This window comes from Bison bison, unplaced genomic scaffold (genome assembly GCF_000754665.1).
Source record: "Bison bison bison isolate TAMUID 2011002044 unplaced genomic scaffold, Bison_UMD1.0 scf7180017864461, whole genome shotgun sequence".
In the NCBI taxonomy this organism is placed as follows: domain Eukaryota; kingdom Metazoa; phylum Chordata; class Mammalia; order Artiodactyla; family Bovidae; genus Bison; species Bison bison.
Window position 1 is genome coordinate 8,167,829 of NW_011495023.1, and position 22,957 is coordinate 8,190,785.

General features: G+C 40.7%; 1 protein-coding gene across 1 annotated transcript in view; it reads right to left on the reverse strand.

The window, feature by feature from the left end:
• PRTFDC1 (phosphoribosyl transferase domain containing 1) overlaps positions 1-22,957 on the reverse strand; it is a 104,557-nt gene that overhangs the window by 69,750 nt on the left and 11,850 nt on the right. Inside the window, 1 exon segment of the mRNA XM_010859918.1 lies at positions 15,210-15,393. Within this exon segment, the coding sequence (XP_010858220.1) occupies positions 15,210-15,393 (184 nt within the window).

Below are 22,957 nucleotides of genomic sequence, written 5' to 3' on the forward strand. Positions count from 1 at the left end.
CTTTCATGCATTGGAGAAGGAAATGGCAACCCAGTCCAGTGTTCTTGCCTGGAGAATCCCAGGGACGGAAGAGCCTGATAGGCTGCCGTCTATGGGGTCGCACGGAGTCGGACACGACTGAAGCGACTTAGCAGCAGTAGCAGCAGCAGCATTAACACATAAGTGTGCTGAAATGCAGTACACTTGAATTTCATGGGTCCAGCATGCATGTGAAGACTACATGGGGTGACATGGGAACATGAAATACAACTGGAAGCCTGGGGCATGTGCTGCCAATACTCCTAGGACACACACGTTGTGGAGGCCAGGCCCTGAGTCATCGGCAGGTGCCTCTAATAGCTTAGTCACTTGATCTCCACTCCCACTTCATCGAATCGGCCTCATCGCATCTCTAGGAACAACTCCAATGTCAGATGGGACTGGAACTCTTTGGAACTGTTGGGCAGGCAATCAGAACCTAATACCCCATGACTCAGTAGTACATTTTTCCTGCTGGCTTTGGCAATCCGCCTCGTTCTCAAGATCAGGACCCACTGTACTCTGCATTTGTGTCTTGTTCTGTTTCCTTGCCCAAGTCTCCTCCTAGAAACCTGCCCAGGATTTGTGAAGAACTGGGGTGCTCCCTTCTTCTGCCCGTCTACCTCTTAAGCACTGGGGTCCTTTGTCCCCTCCACAGCTCCAAGAGGCAGCTGTGGTACTATGGTTAAAAATTCTAGTTTGGTGGACTTGTGGACACAGTGGGGGTGGGAGAAGGCGGGATGAGTTGAGAATAGCACTGACACATACACACTGCCATGTATAAAACAGACAGCTGCTGGATGACACAGGGAGCTCAGTTCGATGTTCGGTGATGATGGAGGGCAGGGAGTGGGTAGGAGGAAGGCTTAAGAGGAAGGAGATATAGGTTATACTTACAGCTCATTCACGTTATTGCACAGCAGAAACCAACACAACATTGTAAAGCAATTTTCCTTGGGAAAAAAAAGCTCTAGTATCTCTCTTACTAGACAGATCTTTATTTCCTGGCCACGTGTCTTTGGGGGTCTAACTAACCTCTCTGGCCTCTGTGTCCTTATACGTGAAAAGGGAGTATTAGTAGTGTCCAATTCACAGGCATCTTGTGAGAGTTTAGAGAGTTTGTACATATAAAGCACTTAGAAGGAGAGTTGGCCATAAATGAGTATTCAGGGTATATCAGGCTTTATTAATAGTAGAACCAATAGTACAACACGAACCAGCAGAAACTACCAGTCTAGTGCTTGGAGCTCTACAGGCCGTGGGCCTTCAGTCCATCTTTCAACTACCTCTTCTGCCTGCTGTACTGGACTTCACCTTGTGCTGGAGCAGAGTCCTTCCCCAGTACACCCCGCTCTGCATGGGTAAAATAGATAGCCCCTCTGTGTGCTTTCTTATCCCGGATCCAAACACAGCCTGAGGTAGACTGAATTAAGCACAGCTCTGACCCTACAGTGTTCTCTGAAAACTTGGTTGCCTCTACAATCTAACCATTGCTTCTGCATTATTCCCTTATTTGCCCTCTCAGTGTTCTATGGGAAAGTAAACCTGAATACAAAGAATGTATACTTTAATAAAATGCACAGATACAAGATAAAGACTAGGAATGATAGCTAAAAATGTATGCTATAATCCCTGTGTGCGTGTTAGTCGCTCAGTTGTGTCTGACTCTTTGCAACCCCATGGACTATAGCCCACCAGGCTCCTCTGTCCATGGAATTCTCCACGCAAGAATACTGGAGCAAGTTGCCATTCCTTCATTAACTTATTACGGGCTTCCCAGATGGCGCTAGTGGTAAAGAACTTGCCTGCCAATGCAGGAGATGCAGGAGACAAAGGTTCGATCCCTGGGTCCAAAAGATCCCTTGAAGAAGGAAATGGCAACCCACTCCAGTATTCTTGCCTGGAAAATCCCATGGACAGAGAAGCTTCGTGCCCTATAGTCCATGGGGTCGCAAAGAATCGGACACAATTGAGTGACTGAACACAACGCAACCTTATTACATTACATAAATAGTTTGGTTTCACATTTTTCTTTAATGTATTTTACTTGATGAATTGGAATCTCAAAGTAAACCTCCCCAGAGCAATGGTAAATAATCTCTTTTAAAATCAAACTAGATATTTGCTTCATGCCAAGTTTGTTGGCATTCATGCATCCTGAAAGCCAACAGTAAATATATCTTAAGAGCCAAAGGTCAAAGACAAAACAAGTAATGTCAACACTCCCTGTTTCGGTAAACATATAAACATGACAGATGTTTCAGCATCTCTATCCAGAGGTCACAGAGAAATTATGTTCTGGTTTTCATAAGTGCTTTTGATTTCGTTTAAGGATTTATGTGGATTGAATCAAACCACCCAGGCTTCTCCCTGATTTATTCTTTGGTAAATAACTCTCCCTTTGAAGTCTACAAAAATGTTTTGAGGATATTAAAAATATTTTAGATACTAAGGTGGAAAAAATCTGTAGCCTCAAAGGAATATCCCACCATTTGCAAAATAATATTGGAATAATATCACAAGACCTGAGATTTAAGAATAACCAAAGGATAAAGACAGTGTTTTCTGTCACATATTAGCTACTCAAACACTCAGAACTGCCCAAAACCAGCATGCGTGCTCAGTTGCTTCCGTCATGTCCAACTCTTTGTGACCCTATGGACTGTAGCCCGCCAGGCTCCTCTGTCCATGGGATTCTCCAGGCAAGAGTACTGGAGTGGGTTGCTCTCCTCCAGGTGATCTTCTCAACCTAGAGATCAAACCCACGTCTCTTCTCTCTTCTGCATTGGCAGGCAGGCTCTTCACCACTGAGCCTCCAGGGAAGCCCTTATTGGTAGGTAAAGTAACAGTGTTCTTTACAATCAATGATATCTTGAATTTAACAAAATATGGCTAAGTTCTGGAGTTTCTTTTCTCTTAACTTCCCTCTTTTATTCCTTTATTTTTTTCTAGTCCTTTTGTTTTTCCGCCCTTTCTTACTTGAAAAAGCACGAAAATATAATATATATGTAAAATGTACATATATATATAAAATGTATATAGTGTGTGTGTGTGTATATATATATATATGAATATATATACACTATAGATACAAACACACACACACACACACACACACGCCTGTCTTGGATCCAACCAGCATCTCCAAGAAATGAGGACCTCTTTTCTGCACCTTTCTATCTCTAAAGAATCAAACTGGGGTCCTTTTTATCACCCCAAGCCCAAGATGGGACTCTACTAATGGTGGACTTCCTGCCTCAAAAAGAAAGGGAGGATTCATCAGTGAAGCTGTCACATCTTAGGACTTTTGTTTGTTAGGAGGATTTTGATTACTGATTCAATCACCTTAATAGTAACTGGTCTGTTAAGATTTTCTATTTCAAACAGCAAGGGTTGGTGAAGATATGGAGAAAAGAAAACCCTTGTGCACTGTTGGTAGGAAAGTAAATTGATGCAGTCACTATGGAAAAAAGAATGGAAATTCTTCAAATAATGAAAAATAGAACTATCCTATGATTCAGCAATTCTACTTCTGGGCATTTATCTGAAAAAACCCAAACCACTAATTGAAAAGATTTCTGCATATTTACTGCAGTATTATTCACAATAATCAGTACAGAAACAACCTACGTCCCCACTGATAAAAATGGATAAAGAAGAGGATGTGGTACACACACACACACATACTGAAATATTATTCAGCCATAAAGAAGAATGAAACCTTGCCATTTGCAACAATGTAGATGGAATTTGAAGGCATTATGCTAAGTGAAATAAATCAGAAAAAGATAAATATTACATGATCACTTATGTGTGGAAACTAAAAAAAACCTTGGTGATACAGAGAACAGGTTGGTGGTTACTAGAGGTGCGGATGGGTGGGTGGGCAGTAAGAGGTGGAAGAAATGAGTAAACAGTTCTTATCTTTGTTTTTATTAAAATAAACTGAAAAAAAAGAAAGGAGGCATTCAGGCCCCCTTACTATGTGGAAAACTTACAGTGAAAGGCTTTGCAAGGTGAAGTGAAAACACGAACTCTCGGGACGCTGGGTCTGGTTTATCTATCTCTTACCCATTCCTCACTAGCCTGGATGACAAAGGATGACTTAAAGCCTTTGTTCTGAACTCTGGGAATGAGAGAGAAGAAAATCCTCTCATGGGAATAGGTCTGTGGCCAACTCTTTGCTCTAATGAGCCTCTTTCATAAAGGTGCCAGCATCCCCAGGGGCCCACATACCCTGCATGGCAAACGTCTCAGTCCCATTGCAGCCCACTCTGCATTCTATTTTATGTCCAGAAAGCTTCCTCTCGGTGCTGCCAACACACAGGAATTATGGATGAATACAAGCAGGGCATGTACAAGTAGCACAGGGAAGGGATCCAGGGCAACTACAACGCCTCAAATTAAATTCTCGGTTTGTAAAGACTTGAAGTTCGATGAAGATTTTACTTTGCTCACAGGTTAGTTATCGAAATGGTGGAACATGAAGAAATCAGAGTATAGTTCCCTGAATCACACTTTATCCTCACATTGGATTGTACACAGATTGAAGAAGCTTTAAATCAAGGCAGCATTTCACAGGGAATAAAAGGAAAAGCCTTGCAAATAATGCGTCCACATACAAAAGAGCTGGCCCTTATTCAGATCAGATCAGATCAGTCGCTCAGTCATGTTCGACTCTTTGGGACCCCATGAATCGCAGCATGCCAGGCCTCCTTGTCCATCACCAACTCCCAGAGTTCACTCAGACTCACATCCATCGAGTCTGTGATGCCATCCAGCCATCTCATCCTCTGTCGTCCCCTTCTCCTCCTGCCCCCAATCCCTCCCAGCATCAGAGTCTTTTCCAATGAGTCAACTCTTCACATGAGGTGGCCAAAGTACTGGAGTTTCAGCTTTAGCATCAGTCCTTCCAAAGAAATCCCAGGGCTGATCTCCTTTAGAATGGACCGGTTGGATCTCCTTGCAGTCCAAGGGACTCTCAAGAGTCTTCTCCAACACCACAGTTCAAAAGCATCAATTCTTTGGTGCTCAGCCTTCTTCACAGTCCAACTCTCACATCCATACATGACCACAGGAAAAACCATAGCCTTGACTAGACGAACCTTTGCAGGCAAAGTTATGTCTTTGCTTTTCAATATGCTATCTAGGTTGGTCATAACTTTCCTTCCAAGGAGTAAGCTTGGCTGCATTGGCTTCATGGCTGCAGTCACCATCTGTAGTGATTTTGGAGCCCGGAAAAATAAAGTCTGACACTGTTTCCACTGTTTCCCCATCTATTTCCCATGAAGTGATGGGACCGGATGCCATGATCTTCGTTTTCTGAATGTGGAGCTTTAAGCCAACTTTTCACTCTCCTCTTTCACTTTCATCAAGAGGCTTTTTAGTTCCTCTTCACTTTCTGCCCTAAGGGTGGTGTCATCTGCATATCTGAGGTTATTGATATTTCTCCCGGCAATCTTGATTCCAGCTTGTGCTTCTTCCAGTCCAGCGTTTCTCATTATGTACTCTGCATATAAGTTAAATAAACAGGGTGACACTATACAGCCTCGACGGACTCCTTTTCCTATTTGGAACCAGTCTGTTGTTCCATGTCCAGTTCTAACTGTTGCTTCCTGACCTGCATACAAATTTCTCAAGAGGCCCTTATGAGCACCTACCAATATTCCATCTGACTTTTCTCATATCCTCCCATTTCTTTACCCCCAAGCCCCTTAGAATAGATGTTTTGAAAGGCTTCCCACCCTTACCCCAAAAGAGCTTCTTCAGAACACACTAAGGTGGGGAGTTCAAGTGCCAGCTGAATGATGCCCGTTTCTCTTTGATTCAAGCCTCTACAGCCTCCAGAGTTGGCAGGGAGCTTGGAGTTCAAGGTTTCTGGGAGATTCTGCTAGGTCTGCCTTCCCAAGAGCAGCAGTTCTAACTGAATCCAGAGAGGAAGCAGGTGGAATGAATATTCTAAGCTTTTGGAAAATCTCCATGGCATAGGGGGCAAAGATGAAAAAACAATCATAATTTCCCATCATTTATTAAAAACCCCTATGAATATTTATTATTCATTTTCCTGGAGGGCATTTCATAGTTTATTAATATCAAACATAACACATGTCAGAAAAATAAGCAGTTGTCTATTTATAGATTTTGCCGTTCTTCCAGCAGTTACAGGAGTTGGCTTAACCTAGGTATGTAAATATCAAAATAAACCTTGGGAAAAAATTAAGCTGATTCATTTGGTGACATTTTCCTCCTTTCAGCCTAATAATTCTCAATACATCAACACATCTCTAGATTCACAGTATGTTTCAGTGGTCACAATCTTGGGCTCTGGAGTTGAACTTGGGTTTGAATATTAGTTCTATTACAAGCTGTTTGACCTTTGGCATGTTACCTCACAGCCCAGGTCTCACTTTCCTCATCTGCAAAATGGGTATAACAATGTTACCAACTATTATTCATTTTCCCTCTCCTACTGAATCAATTAAGTTTGGAGTCTTCTTCATTCCATTTCATCCTTTCTATTTGCTGGGAAGGTATACATAATATACACTGTATTCTTATTCTTTCAGTGGTTACACCTAAACTTTAACAGGCATACCTAACTGAAATTCTGTAAATCATAAACCTCTCTATGCTTCTCCTAAACCATAGAAAACCTTAGAATGCTTTTACTCTGGTCTTTTAAAACTGAGTATGAGCTGGTATTTAATTCCATCTTGATTGTTTTCCCATAAAATGGGTCATAGTCAGTACGATTATTTCACCAATTATTATTTGAACCAATCTTTGCTGATTTACCTACATGCCTGTCAATTCATTTGCATTATGTTTATTTACCTGGCTTCAATTTCCTTTTTACTAAAATGTACCCTAAATATACTAAAATAAACTAGGAGGTGTTTTCAGCCAGCATCTATTATCAACAAACTCTTCTGGAAGGTGACCCCTGATGTCTATAGCCGGCCCTCACACTTGAGTTCGAGATCAGCTCGAATGAAAATCTAAGTACCAGGTATTTTCTCTCAGAATGACGATGTTACTACACCATGTCTTCTGATTTCTGCTGTTGCTTTTGAGAAGTCTGTTGATAGGACAGGGGGGAATTTAAAATTTTTTTCCAGTTACTTTCATGATCTGTTCTTTGACTCTGGGGTTTTGCCTTTCAGTTTCACCAGATTGTGTCTACGTGTGGTCTCACTGGATATGTGCTTCCTGGATATTCATGTCTCTCATCAGCTCTGGAATATGATTAGGCATTATCTTATCAAAAATTACCTCTCCTCGATGTCTCTAGTCTTTCCTTATGGAATTCCTAGGTAACATCTTCTGTATCTTCTCACTCAACTTTTCATGTCTCCTATCCTCTCCTATATTTCATCTCTATGCATGCTACTTCCTGGATAGTTTTTTCAGATCTATCTTCCAGTTAAAAATTCATACCCATAAGAACTTCAATCTGCTGTTTATCCTATTATGTGAGTCACTTTCTTATCCATTCAATCGGTATCTTTCTCACTGCTAGACATTCTGTTCTTTCCCATCCAAAAGTTCTCATTTATTTTTTCTTCTTGTGCTGTCTTATCTTTTATTTAAATCCTTTTGTTTATGTCTTCAAATTAACTATAACTATTTTATATTGTCTTTCACATAGCTTGCTTACCTATTTTTTGCTATTTACTTTGCCAGCCGCTGATCTTGCCTGTGAAAGATTACTTCTATACATCTTTCGTGCTTTGGGTTTGTGAGCTCAGGTTAAGTGAGGTATATCTGTAGGAATCTGGCTAAAGTTAAGGTATTTCCTCCACAGAGGTTTTCCACTTGCTTGTATCAGGCGTCTTGAGGATTTTGTGGTCTGAGGCCAATTTTAGTATTAAGTTTTCTGGTTGGAGTTTCCCAGATGATACAGGTAAAGTAAATGAAAACCTCAGACTCACATGTGGTACAGATTCATGTTTAAAAGTTCTCACAGGATATTTACTTTCCCCTCTAGGGCAGGCCAAGAATGACAAGCTAGCTTCTTAGGGTCTCCCATTACTAGAGGATGGATTTTTTTTTTTTTTTTTCCAGCAAGGGCATATATTTTTGAAGGCAATGGCTTTGCATGAGGGTCTCATCTAATGTCCCATCTGATACAAGTCCAAGGCTTTGCCATCTGTCTCTGCATGGAGGTTAAAGTCAGATTACTAAAACAACTCCCAACCCCTCTCCTAGGAGCCCTGGTACACATTTACGCTTAGATTCTCAAACTCTTCATTTCTGCCTTGGATATCCCCTACCTTCTGTGAACTCCAGTAAGCATTTAAAAGGCTTCTTAGGGACTTCCCTAGCGATCCAGTGGTTAAGACTCCACGTTTTCACTGCAGGAGGTTGCGAGTTCAACCCTCTGTCTAGGAACTAAGATCCCATGTGCCACGATCAGTAAATGAATGACTAAAAATTTATTATTATATTCACCTAGTATTATTAGATGTTTGTAGCAAGAGAATTTTCCAGTTGTTTATTCCATAAAACTGCCACAATTAAATTTTTTGTCTGGGTTGTTAACCTATTTGAATGTATTATTTTGAGAAAAAGAAAATATTTTTTTAATGTGTAATGGTGTAACACAAATAAGTGCTCACATAATGCAGTGTTATCTTTGGGTTATTAGATCAGCTGAAAAATTAGGCCCCTCAGATAAATAAATTCTTTTGAGAAATAACTGAAATTAGATTCTTTGCTAAATAAAATAAACACTGAATACTCTCACAAGTTTTGTTGATCTTTTAAGAGAAGCTACAAAGTATAGCCTCTTGTGGGCACATGGAATGTGATACATGCAATAAGTTCTCTCTCTCATGCAACTTCTGGATTTTCTCAAGTAATGTCACCATTTCTTAAAGGCAAATTATTGCATAATGACAATAATAACTGTATATATGAACTTAATATTTGTCATATATTTTTAGAAGAAAAATACAACCAACTCCTTTAATAAATGTTAGCAAACATATTAATATCTCATGAAACAGTAAAATTTTGTGGAAAATGTGATACATTGCAAAGGGCACATGCTTGAGAAATAGATGGGTCTGGCCTCTGGTGCCTTTGCTACTATTTACTGGCTGTGTGACCTTATGAGTTAATTAAACTTTCTGAGCCTCTTTTTCTTCACCAGTTAAAAAAAAAAAAAGCTGAGAGATAATTGGCAGAGTTACAGTCAGGATTAAATGAGATTAAATTAATTAATCTAGCAAGAGCTAAGTGAAAACTCCTGAAAAGAGGGACAGAGGAAAAACGAAAGAAGGGAAGGAGGAAGGAAACCTCGAAACATTAAGGAACCCAGGCTACCAGCGCCTTTCATTTCATTTAAAAAACAGGAGACTGTGGGCCATGCTCTCCAATGAATTAGCCTAATGCTAAGTTCTAAGTAATCTTTGTCTAGATGGGTATCATTCAGCAAATTCATTTCATGTCTCATGGGAAGTGTAATACAACACAAAAACAAGTCAAATTGCCTTGAGACGTGTGACCCATCCATACCCCAGGAAGGTTCCTTAGTAAACCTTAGCGGAGGGCGTAAAACAACTGGGACCCCTCCTAGAAAAAGAGCCCCTCGAGTGACCTCCGAATGCCAACAGCTGTCACAAAGAGACACAGCCTCTCAGTAAACGGAACTTCCAACGTTTTCCTCAAACAAATAAAAGAATCACAGAGTAGAAGCACAGGAGGGAGTAAACCTACATGATGCTTCTGCCCAGCACCCACAACAGCCTACAGAGTCCCGACTGTCCTCCAGGAACTTCTGAAGGAATGAAAAGAATACCTCAGTGGCCACTGTTTCTGCCAAGATGTTTTTAAGGTGTCTGCTCGGGATGAGTCGGTTTGGAGGTATGTGGGAGCACCAGACACCCTCAGAGGAAAATGAGTTAGTCCTGTTTCTCTTCCTTGGTGGTGTTATTAGCTTGGGCTTTTAACAGGTCTCTGTCCTCGGGACTGTGGAGAGAGCTCAAGTGTGGAAAGGGGTGGTCAGCTCAAGACTAATCTGAAGGCACTGAATCCATCTCGGGATGAGGACAGCTTACGTGCTGTGAGCAGAGAAAACTGGGCTGTTTGCCTCAGAGCCTGGTCTGTGAGTATGGTTTTCCATCCATGTCTGAGAGGGTATTTAATCAGGGGCAAAGCTTGCTCTGAGTGAGCAGGCAGGCTTTTATGTGAGGTGATCGATCAGGAGATGATCTGCGTCACCTTGGTGATGGACAAGAGGAAGGACATTTTGTAAGAAGGGAAGAGGAGAGATGCCACAGTTATGCTTGGTTGCTACATGATTTAAAGGTGGGACAAACACTAAAATGTGCTGTGTTTAAGAACCGATGCTGGCGGGAAACATTTAAAGTCTATTCTCGCCTTCCTCCTTCATCAGAACCCTGGGTAGGAGCCTCCACAGCATGATCCCCAGGAAAAATAATGTTGATTTGAATATATCTGTTCATTGCTTTAAAAAAAATTTTTTTTTGGCTGTGCCACACAGCATGTGGGATCTTAGTTCCCTGAAAAGGGATCAAACCTCACCCCCTACATTATCATCGAGAAGTCTTAACCACTGGACCAGCAGGGAAGTTTCGGCAAGATTATTAGTTTCAGCAAGATTGACCGTATTCTGGACCGTAAAACAAGACTTAAGAAATTTAAAAGAATTGAAGTCATACAAAGTACTCTTTCTGCAACAGAATTAAACTAGAAATCATACAGAGCTATCTCTGGAAAATCCCCCAATATTTGGAAATTAAACAGTAAGAAATAATCCATGAATGAAAGAGGAAGTCGCAAAGGAAATTTGAAAATAGTTTGAGTTGAATGAAAATGAAAACAATACAACAAAAATTTGATGATGTAACAGTTAATATCACATGACTGATAACAAGGCAAGAGTATTTTCTTTCACTATTTATATTCAGAATTGAACAGGAAGTCCTAGCCAGTTCAGTAAAGCAATAAAAAGAAATACACAAATTAGAAAGAAAGAAGGAAAACCATTATCGTCATAGAAAAACCCAAAAGCATCTACAAAAGAGCTATTTAAACTAATGAGAGTTTTGAAAAGTCAAGTGTTCAATACACAAAATTGCTATGTACCTGCAACAGACAATTTGAAATTCAAGGAAAAGTTTACCATATATAATAGTGAAACCAAGGGCAGTCATCAGTTGGATCCCTTAAACTATAACTTGCTTCATCCTGTAACTGCCTTTCCTGACTAAGCTCTCTTTAATTGTTTTGAAAATTGCACACCCTCCAAGGTTCACATCGCTTAGACAATAAATATATCACAAGACTCCTTTCAGCACCCCCTACAGATAACACCTCTGACACATGGATTGCTACAGTACAGCTGTTCTTTCAGGGGCAGAGAGTTAGTCTTAACCAAGTCAAACCAGCCAAGATCCCCAACCCTTAAACTGGTCTAGTGGAAATACCTGATGGATGAGCTTTTGACATCACAGGACCAAAACCCCCACTCTCAGATCACTCTAACACACCATTCTCTGAGCATGCATCCCGGAAGGAACATGTAACTCCAACACTCCTTTACAGGACACCAATTACAGGTTATTCTGTAGACATCAACAACATGATTTTTAAACTTACATAGAAAGATAAACTTTCATAAACAGTTATGAAAAAGAACAAAGTTGAAGGACACATGCTCTCTGACTTCCACACTTCTGTGCAGATACAGTAATCAAAACAGGGTGATACTGACCAAAGAATAAGCATAGAGATGAGCTGAACTCAACAGAGTGCTCAGAAATAGACCCACGAACATACAGTGAATTGATTTTCAATAAAAGATCAGAGGCAATTCAATAGAAAAGAATAGTCTTTCCATCAAATGATCTTGGAAAAATTGGACATTCACTTGCAAAAAGAAAAAAAAAGAAATCTTGATCTGTACCACATTAATAAATTAATGGCAACCCACTCCAGTATTCTTGCCTGGAGAATCCCATGAACAGAGGAGCCTGGCTGGCCATGGTCCATGGGGTCGCAGAGAGTCGGACGTGACTAAGGTGACTAAGCACGCATGCAAAAAATGAATTATACACCTAGATACACCTAGAAACCTAAAACTAGGAAACTTCTCAAAGAAAATAGAGGCTAAATCTTCATGACCTTGAATTAAACAAAGATTACTCATATACACAAAGATTTAAGCAAAGATTGCTTACAGACACAAAAATTATGATCTACAAAAGAAAAAATGATAAAGTAGAGTTTACAAAAATGTTTAAATTATACCCTTTGGAAAAAAAAGCACTCTAATGAAAACAAAAATAACAACCCACTGAAAGGAAAATATACTCAAAAACACATTAATAAAGGATTGGTAACAAAAATATGTAAGAAACTTAAACTCAATAATAAGAAACAACCCAATTTTTTAAATGAGCAAGATATTTGAATAAACATTTCATCAAAGAAACTGTATAAACAACAAAAAAGCAAATAAAAGGATGCTCAACATCATTATTCACTGGGGAAATGCAAATTAAAACCATGATGAGATACTACTGGTTATCTGAATGGGTAAAACAAAAAAAAGAAAAAATAAAGAAATACTGACAATAACAAGTGTTGCCAAAAGTGTAGAGCAACTGGAACTCTCATATAGTCCTGGGAGGGGAGCAAAATTATTCAATCACTTTGGAAAATAGTTTGGTAATTTCTTATAAACACTCCCCATATAACCTAGCAATCTCAAGACAAATTTGCTCAAGAGAAACAAAGACATAAGTACATACAAAAACTGCATGTGAATATTTTGTTGTGCTGCTGCTAAGCTATGTCTGGCTCTTTGTGATCCCTACAGACTTCAGGATGCCAGGCTCCCCTGTACTTTACTGTCTTCCAGAGTTTGCTCAAACTCATGTCCATTGAGTCAGGGACGCCATCTAACCATCTCATCTTCTGCCACTCCCCCCTTAGTAGCTTTATTCATAATCACCCCAGAAAGGAAACAAACCAAATATCCTTCAGCTGATGAATGATTTTAAAACTGGCGTATCCATACAATGAAATCCTACCTGACAATAAGAAATGCATTATTGGGACATATAACAACATCGATGACTGTGGTGATTTACATGACTATGCATTTGTTAAAACTCATAGAAAGTGACAGAGGTAAATTCTATTGCCTGTAAATTAGGCTCAAATAAACCTGACTTTAATTTTTTTAAGATTTTAGAAGATTTTACAATAAGGATCAGAGCCAAGCGGGGAAAAAAATCTTGTAAGAAGGAAGCACAGCTACTTAAACTAGGATAAGAGACAATTAAAGAGAGGAAAGATTTTCAAGAGATGAAACGAATAAATTAGAGTTAAGATGGCCACATGCCCGCCCCCCCCCACCCGCCACACCCAAAAACAAAATCAAAAGACAATTTTATCCTGACCTCAGAGGTCATTAGGAAAATACAGAGTGTTTTAAGAAATGAAAAATTTACTAGCCGCTTGAAAGCTGAGGCAACTGAGTCAAAGAAAGAGAATGGTAGGGTCAGTTCAGTTCAGTCGCTCAGTCGTGTCTGACTCTTTGCAACCCCATGAATCGCAGCACGCCAGGCCTTCCCATCCATCACCAACTCTCAGAGTTCACTCAGACTCACGTCCATCGAGTCAGTGATGCCATCCAGCCATCTCATCCTCTGTCGTCCCCTTCTCCTCCTGCCCTCAATCCCTCCCAGCATCAGAGTCTTTTCCAATGAGTCAACTCTTCACATGAGGTGGCCAAAGTACTGGAGTTTCAGCTTTAGCATCATTCCTTCCAAAGAACACCCAGGGCTGATCTCCTTTAGAATGGACTGGTTGGACCTCCTTGCAGTCCAAGGGACTCTCAAGAGTCTTCTCCAACACCACAGTTTAAAAGCATCAATTCTTCGGTGGTTTTAAGATGCCCTCCCATCCCAGTCCTCAGGCACACACCTGTGTATAATTTCCTCCACTTACCTGTGGGCAAGACTTGTAAATATGATAGGAATTTACTCTCATGATTAGGTGATTAGTCAACTGACTTTGAGTTTATCAAAGAGAGTTTATCCTGTGTAGACCTGACCTAATCAGCGGAGTCCTTTAGAAAGGAGCAGGGCCCCACCGGAGGAGCAGCTCTCCTACCCTGCAATCAACAGCCTATGCTGTTGTCCACAAGGCAGGGACCCCAGGGCAGCCTCTCAGAGCTGACAGTGAATCCAGTCTAGAGTCAGCAGGGAATCAGGGGTTGAAATCTGCTAATGACCAGTGATCTTGGAGAAGGACCCCAAATCCTAGAAGTGATCAAAGCCCCAACTAACACCTTGATTTCGGTCTGGAAAGATTCTGAACAGAGAACTTCTGACCTAGAGAAACTGTAGGACAATAAACATATGTTGGTTTAAGCCACTAAGTTTGTGGTTATTTTGTCCCAAAGCAAAGCAAACACAATTCAAAGCTAGTGATTTGGGCTTCCCTGGTGGCTCAGATGGTAAAGAATCTGCCTGCAATGCAGAAGACCCGGGTTCGATTCTTGGGTCGCGAAGATCCCCTGGAGAAGGGAATGGCAACCCACTCCAGTATTCTTGCCTGGAAAATCCCAAGGACACAGGGACTTGGCGGGCTACAGTCCATCGGGTCGCCAAGCGTCGGACACAACTGAGTAGCCATGAAAACCCAGCACAGACTGGTAGAAGAGCGTTCTGTTGGAGATTCCCTGGTCTTCTGTTTCACTGCTCTTGATACCTCATTGTCCCTACAGGTTTTAGTTCTTCATATCCGGGCCCTGACTGCAGTCACCCAAGTACTAATGCCAGGGGGACGTCCTCATACAGATCTTCGGGGCCAAGAGCGATATCCAGAGCAGAAGTACATCTGTATTCACTGGACTTCCTTAATACTCTTTCTCCTCACATTTATTCATGAGACTAGGCGCCAGGAAATAACCACTCAACTTTATAGCCATAAAAGAAAGCATGAATCATTCCTGAAGCTTCTTTCCCTATATGAGCAATAGATAGGAGGGTGTCTCCGTCCCATCAAGAACATTATTTGAATGACAGGTTGTAGTATCTTGCAAATTAAAATAAAATACATCTTTCATTTTCATCACATTATTAGCTCTTTGCTTTTATAACACTGTTCATTCTAAATATCACATAATGAAAATGGAGTAAATCATAACTTACCCTGTAACTTTTTAGTCGGATGAAATCAACCTTCATAAAGATACATCAATCAGAGTTTCGACTGATGTTCTTCAGGTGTTCTACCAGGTCTGCACAGAACTTGTAGCCTCCTTTGAGTACACACAGGACCATAATGTCACAACATCCTATGTCTTTCATAATATCCTTAGCCAGCCGTTCAATTCTGAAAGAAAGGATTAAAAGACATATTAAAGTATAGACATCTCTGAGCATATTTGTTCCTTTCAAAAAAAAAACTGCATGATGTACTCTACATATGTGATTATGCAGGAGAAAAGTGGAAAAGGTCTTGGGAGACCAAAGCCTCCAGATAAAGAAGCTTTGTTAACATCAGACAAAGAGAGAGTGTTCAAAACATATTTCTGATAACCATATCATCAGTGGTACATTTTTTCCCTCTGTGTCACAAAAAAAATGATTAAGGTGTAAAACATGATGTCAAAGATCATGAAGGCAATTATTTGATCACTACAGAGCCTGGTTGTTAGCTTTAACAAGGCTATGATGGTATGTGGTGATATTATATTCACTTTAAAAAGCAAAGAAAGAGGAAATGGAGAATGACTCACCCACCTGACTACGTTAGACGAGACTAGAGGAAAAGTCAAGCCCACAGTAACTATCAAAAGAATAATATTTGTCTTTTATTTACTGAAGATAGCATGTTACCTATGTGAAAGGTGCCCCAGACACAAGAAAGCTCTGTGAAAAGTAAAAATCCAGGGAAGACTTGGAAAAGGCTGGAAATAATTGGGAGATTGGGGTGGACATATATATGCTATTGATACTATGTATAAAATAGATAACTAATGAGAACCTACTGTATAACTCAGGGAACTCTACTCAGTGCTCTCTGTGACCTAAATGGGAAGGAAATACAAAAGAGAAGGGATACACACACATGCACACACACACAGTCGATTCACTTTATTCTACAGTAGAAACTAATACAACATTGCAAAGCAACTATACTCCAGTAAAAATTAATTAAAAAAGAAAAAAACGCCTGGCAATATGAATGTGTTTGCCAGGCCCCCACACACATTCATCAGCAGAGAGTGGAAGCCTCACTATCTCAAGGTGTTTGAGAACAATCTCTAATCAATATTAGGCCGAAGACTAGGCTATTCAGACACAGGTGTGAACCCCAGTGAGCAAAACTTAAAAGGAAAAACAAGAAAAACAGATTGCACATCATCAACAGCTATGCACTGCTGGGGAGACACTCTTCACAGACAGGCAAAGACAAAAAAGGAAACAAACAACAAGAGTGATGAGTAATAAATAGTTACAAATATGGTAGAGATTAAACCAAGAATATCAATCATGACTTTAGTGAACGGTCTAAAAATAGGCTTCCCAGGTGGTGCTAGAGGTAAAGAACCTGCCTGCCAATGCAGGAGATGTAAGAGAGGCAGGTTTGATACCTGTGTCAGGAAGATCTCCTAGAGGAGGGCAACCTACTCCAATATTCTTGCCTGGAGAATCCCCATGGACAGAGGAGCCTGGCTGGCTATAGTCCATAGGTCACAAAGAGTCAGACACAACTGAAGCGACTTAGCACGCACAGCACGCACACATGGTCTAAAAACATCAATTAAAGGCAGACTGTCAGAGTGGATCAAAAAATACCCTAAGGTATGTTGTCCACAAGAAATTCATCTTAAACACAAAGATCCAGATAAAAGACCCAGATTAAACGGATGGAGAAAGATGCACCATGCAAACATAATCAACAGAAACCTGGACAAGCTACATCAATTTCAGACAAAGCAGACTTCAGAGCAAGGAAATCATGAGGAATAAAGAGCAACATTACTGTAATAAAAAGAGGTCAGCTCTCCAGGAAAACATAACAGTCCTTCATGCGTCTGCACCTAGCAACAGAGTGTCAAAAAACTGACAGAACTAGAAGTAGATGAATCCACTGATGTAGTTGGAAACTTCAATACCCCTCTCTTAGTACATGACAGATCCAACAAGGCAGAAAACCAGTAAGGATATAAGGGAACAGTACACCATATAACAGCTGGACCTGGTTGACATTTACAGAATACTTTACCCAACGTTCTCCTTAAAATACATCAATAATGAAAAGACAAGCCACATACTAGTGGGAAATATTTGCAAAGCATATGTCTGATAAAGGGCTGTGTCCAGAATATACGAAGAACTCTTACAACTCATTTAGAAGACAAACAACCCAACTGCAAAATTGGCAAAAAACTTAAATAGGCACCTCTCCAAAGAAGATGTATGAACAGCTAGAAAGCACACTAATCATTAGGAAAATTTTAAACCACAATGAAACACCTTTATATATCCACGTTTTTGTTTTGTTGTCTTAGTCACTAGGTCATGTCCATGTCTTTGGCAATCCCATGAACTGTAGCTTGCCAGGCTCCTCTGTCCGTGGGATTTCCCAGGCAAGAATACGGGAGTGGGTTGCCATTTCCTTCTCCAGGAGATCTTTTCAATCCAGGAATCAAACCTCTGTCTCCTGCATTGGCAGGCAGATTCTTTATCACTGAGCCTGGGAAGACCTAGAATGGCTAGAGTTAAAAGGACAAACAAAATGAAATGTTGGCAAGTATGTGGAGAAACTAGGGAGAAGGGCACGGCAACCCACTCCAGTATTCTTGCCTGGAGAATTCCATGGACAGAGGAGCCCGGTGGGCTACAGTCCATGGGGTTGCAAAGAGTCAGACACCACTGAGCAACTAAAACAACAATAACAAAAATGTGGAGAAACTGGAGCCTCAAACGTTGCTGGTGGGAATGAAATATGGTGTAGGCATCTGGAAAATAATTGGCAGTTTCTTACACTTACCATAAAACTCAGAATTCCTCTCCAAAAACCCATCCAAGAGAAATGAAAAGATGTGTCCACACAAAGACTTACATGCAAATGTTCCTGGAAGCAATATTCGCAGTAGCCCCAAACAAGAAATCTAAGCGTCCATCAATCGATGAATCAATAATCAGATATTGATTTAATTTATATTTAAAGCTCAGGAAACACAAGTTTATAGAGAAAGAAATTAGATTAGTGATTGCCTGATAGTGTGGGTAGGAGCAGAGATTGACAACAAACTTTTGATTGACAATAAAATATTGTAAAACGATGCTGGTAATTGTTGCCTAGCCATAAAAATGTACTAAAAATCACTAAGTCATTTATCTACAATGGGTGAGTTTTGTTGTATGTAAATTATATCTCAATTAAATTCATTTTAAAGGTGGGGACGGGCATTCTTGAGGCCCCACCTCAGACCCCCCAATCAGAATTTCTTGACATAAAGCCTCCTGTAGAGGCAACTGGTAACCTTGCCAGGATTCAATCCTATACTAGATCAGGATGCAATTAACTTAAGTCATAAATTAATTTTCAGATGAGAAAAGCCAGAATTTGTTTAAACCAGGGGGTTCCCAAACTCATGTGAAGACAAAGTACTTCTGAGAGCTATTAAGAAGTGAATCGAGTACAAAGATGCCCACTGCACAAGAGAAGTTGGTTTAACTATCAAAGTCAAGCATATTTCTTCCCCATCCCTCCCCTTTCCTTTGCAAGAATCTGTATCCTTTTTTTTGGTAGGAGAAATCCAGTAGACTGATTCTTAGGAAGCTGAATATATTTTTAAAAATTTACCCCTTTTTCAAAATTAGGTATTTTTATTGTTTTCTAACCTTCCACCATATTTTATGTGTAATGCATTCATCATAATGGCTGAGGTTGGACTAAACAAAATATTGAGTTAATGCAGCCACTGAATCAAATTAATTTGGGAGAAATTTGTTTCCAAGCATGTGTAAAAAGAAATGGATGAATATTCTATTCAACAGCGGAGACCACTTTTCCCCTACCGTATCAATAACAGGAGTTTTGCATTCATATTTATCTACATTTGGAAAAGGAAAATTTTATTGAGCAGCTGTTTTCCTTGGTGCCATACAGTGAGTCTCACTGGGCTCAGAAATCTGCCTCCCAATCTAGTGAAACAGAATGATACCAAGTATCGGGCGTTCTCTAATGAAATGATTTAGGAATCTGCATCTTTAATATGAATTGCCAACTGGGAGGTTTGACAAGCTGGGAGATGCCAAATTTTTCACATTTATTTCTTCTCAGAACCTTTTTTCCCTTTAAGGATCAAAACTTGTACTCCATGGAAGGCCACCTGAGGCCGTGAGAAATCCCAAACTAGATCTTATTTTAGTAATATTTTATAGTTTGAGAGAACACGCAACATGCAGATCTTAACCAATGGGAAATCTTAGAATTTGAATGAAAGAATGACATTTCCTTTTGCTTACAGACAGGCATTGATGGAAAGATAACATCCTGGGAATAGTGACCAGTTGGTGCTTTTCAAACTTTCCTTTGGCTGAAGGTCTATTTTATAAGTTAAATTTTAACTCAGAAGAAAGTCACAGTTTAAGAAAATAGAAGCAGAAGTACAAAGGCTGAAGGAAAAGGGGAGAGTGGGAGCCCCAAGTCTCAGCTTGCCCTTATTTCTCAGAGCTTCTCCCACCCCGATTTCTGAGTGTGAAATACAGGAAGCTTGCTTTTCATATAAATGTGAAGGCTTACATATTTGATCTTGTGCTAGAAATCAAAAGTCCACGGAAAGGCAAGAGTCGGGGCATTAAGGCAGCTTTGTTGAAGGGATAAGACCTGTAAGTGCTGACGCCTGTGGTAGGCTGAATTGGAAGAGGCTCTTACCCATTCCAGCATTCTCGCCTGGAGAATTCCATGGACAGAGGAGCCTGGCAGGCGGCTACAGTCCATACGGTCACAGAGAGTCAGACACAACTGAGTGACTAACTTTCTATTACCTTCTTTTCTCTGAAAACCAAGAAACAAATGAGGGTGACTTAGGGGCTTAGAAGAGGAGAGTCAAGTGACTAGGAAGGAGCCAGAGGACATCTGTGTCAAGGGCTTCAGAAGAACGAGAAACAGTAGTGGAGAAACAGTTCCGTGCTGCTATTTTTAAGCTGTACATATTCTTATTTCCAAAACATTACCACTGAAAACATCCACAGATTGGCCAACCTGTGAGACGGGACTTATTCGAGATAAATGCAAATTGCAGGAAAAGCCAGGGTTTCCGGGGTATGGCCTGTGAAGGCAAATGAAGGTAAAGGTCACCTCTTAACTCTCCCCGTTAAGAGTCTGTGAAAAACGTGAGACAAATGCTTTCCCGGCCCTCATTTTTATCAGCCTGTATAGGACGCGGTTATTTTGAGGCTATCTATCTTGTATGTACAGCCGTTACCACCTTACTATCTGTAGTCATTACTATCTTTTGCATGTACAACCCTCTGTCTCCCCGGAACAAATATCCAAGGAAATCACAGATTTATTTTACTCCAATTTTTCTGTCCTATAAACATTCTATCCACCACTGTATAGAAGAGACTCCGGAATAGGGTCCCTGAGCCTATTGTTTGATTCACACAAGAGAGGACTAGAGAAAACGGACTCAGCAAAGAGCGCTCACCTGTCCACAATGATTGCCATGAGGGATGAGCACGTACTCCAAGTCTCCATAGTAGTGCTGTGGGTACGTGAATAAGCTCAAATCATACCCTGGCCAGTCATCCGTAATCTGCAAACCAACTGATTTTGGTTACAATATTTTTCATTGGAAATTTATTTTTTAAAACGTAAATAAGAGCATGCTTTGTAAAAACGAATACCATTGAAAATAAGAGACTAGGTCTGACCATCCATAATGGCATTAAATTGTCTTCCATCAACCTGTGAGAAGCCAGGTGGAACAAGGTAAAGACCTACTGAAGTGAACAGGGAACGCCATTCCTGACTTCTGGTATCACAAAATAAAACCCCGACCTATGGCTAACCTGACAGCACTGTCTGTAAGAGTGCACAAACGTAAAGATACAGTGTATATTTACATTATAAATATTATCATGAATATAAGTAACATTATTTTTGTAATTACAGGCATACCTCATTTTATTGGGCTTTGCAGATAGTTTTTTTTTTTTTTTTTTTTACAAATTGAAGGTTTATGGCAACCTTGCATTGTCAGAGGATACTTAGCACTTTTAGCAATAAAGCATTTTTAAATTAAGGTATTTACATTGTTTTTAGACATAATGGTGAAAAGTGAAAGTGAAGTCACTCAGTCGTGTCCGATTCTTTGCGACCCCGTGGACTGTAGCCCCCAGGCTCCTCGGTCCATGGGATTCTCCAGGCAAGAATACTGGAGTGGGTTGCCATTTCCTTCTCCAGGGGATCTTCCTGACCCAGGGATTGAACCCAGGTCTCCTGCATTGCAGGCAGACGCTTTAACCTCTGAGCCACCAGGGAAGCCAAAGACATAATGGTATTGCACACTTAATCGACCACAGTATAGGTTAAACCTAACTTTTATATGTACTGGAAAACCAAAATAGTAATAATCTGTGACTTGCATTATTGAGATATTTGCTTTAATTTGGTGGTCTGGAACTGAACCCACACTATTTCTGAGGTCTGGCCACTGACACAGACAGTATCACTCCACATTATTATAATACATTATTATATATACTATTACATGTCTATGCATTGTAATCACCTCACCTGCCTAGGAAAGGTTACCTACTAAAAGTACATGTCTCCTGGGGTTATTGTGCACCCAAACTTCTGAGTGGTTGGGTCGTTTCAGTAAAGACTTCAAAAGGATGTGCTGTGGTGGGAACGTCAGTCAGTCCTGTTGGGAACCGATTGCTCCAGAAAACTGTTGTATTCAGATAGTGGACAGACTGCTAGCAAGCCTCCCTGTTGCTTAGGACTGGATGTGCAAGTCTGATGGTTAAGACAATAAAGAGGCAGGAGAGAAAATGCCAGTGAAGACCATGTTCCCTTTACTGTCAGATCATCCAGAAAGACACTCAAGCTAAACCATAGCTGAACTGCAGTCTCCGGTTTTCTGCTTACTCCCACATACCTCCATCAGATTTCTCCATGCAGCTGTATGCTTTCAAAGACTCTCCTAATGCAGACCTATCCTAAATTCCCAGTCTAACTCCCTATACCTTGTCCTCCTGTTCTCAGATTGGTCTGTGGTCGAATCAGGATCCTCCCTAGTTCTGTGTTCTGTTCATTTGTTGTCTCTCACCTACACCCTCTGCCTGTCTAATCCACTCCCCCACCTGTATCCCAAACTCCACATCATCTGCACAAACTCAGGACAGGCCCCAGTAATTGCTGACTGTTCCCACCTCTGTGTGATATTGTCGTCCAAACTCCTTGTATCCCTCAGAGCTCTCTGCTCCTTGAGAAGACTCCTGTCTCTTCCTGCCTCTGGCTCCCTCATCTCATCCGTTTTCTATTGTTTTAAAACCCATCTGTACTTCATCGAACACTGGGATATCCCCCTGCTTTTCCCCTGCCTCCTCACCTGGAACTCAAAACCAGTTCTCCTCCACCCAGGTTTTGGAAGGGCCACACAGGGTCCAGACTCCACTGACTCCCATCCTGGTTCCAGGCTCTGGAACGCTGGCCAGATCAAACCCAGTGCAGATGAATCCCTTCCCTCTCAGTAAAGGGCAACTCTTCTCAGCTGCTGAGGTCAAAGTCACAGAGTTGTAACTGACCCCTTTCTATCATCCCCCTCTTGCAACCCAGCAGCAAATCCTATCATCAGATCCTTCAGAATTTAACCAGGACCACCTCTCAGCAGACTTCCCAGGTGGCACTAGAGATAAAGAATCCA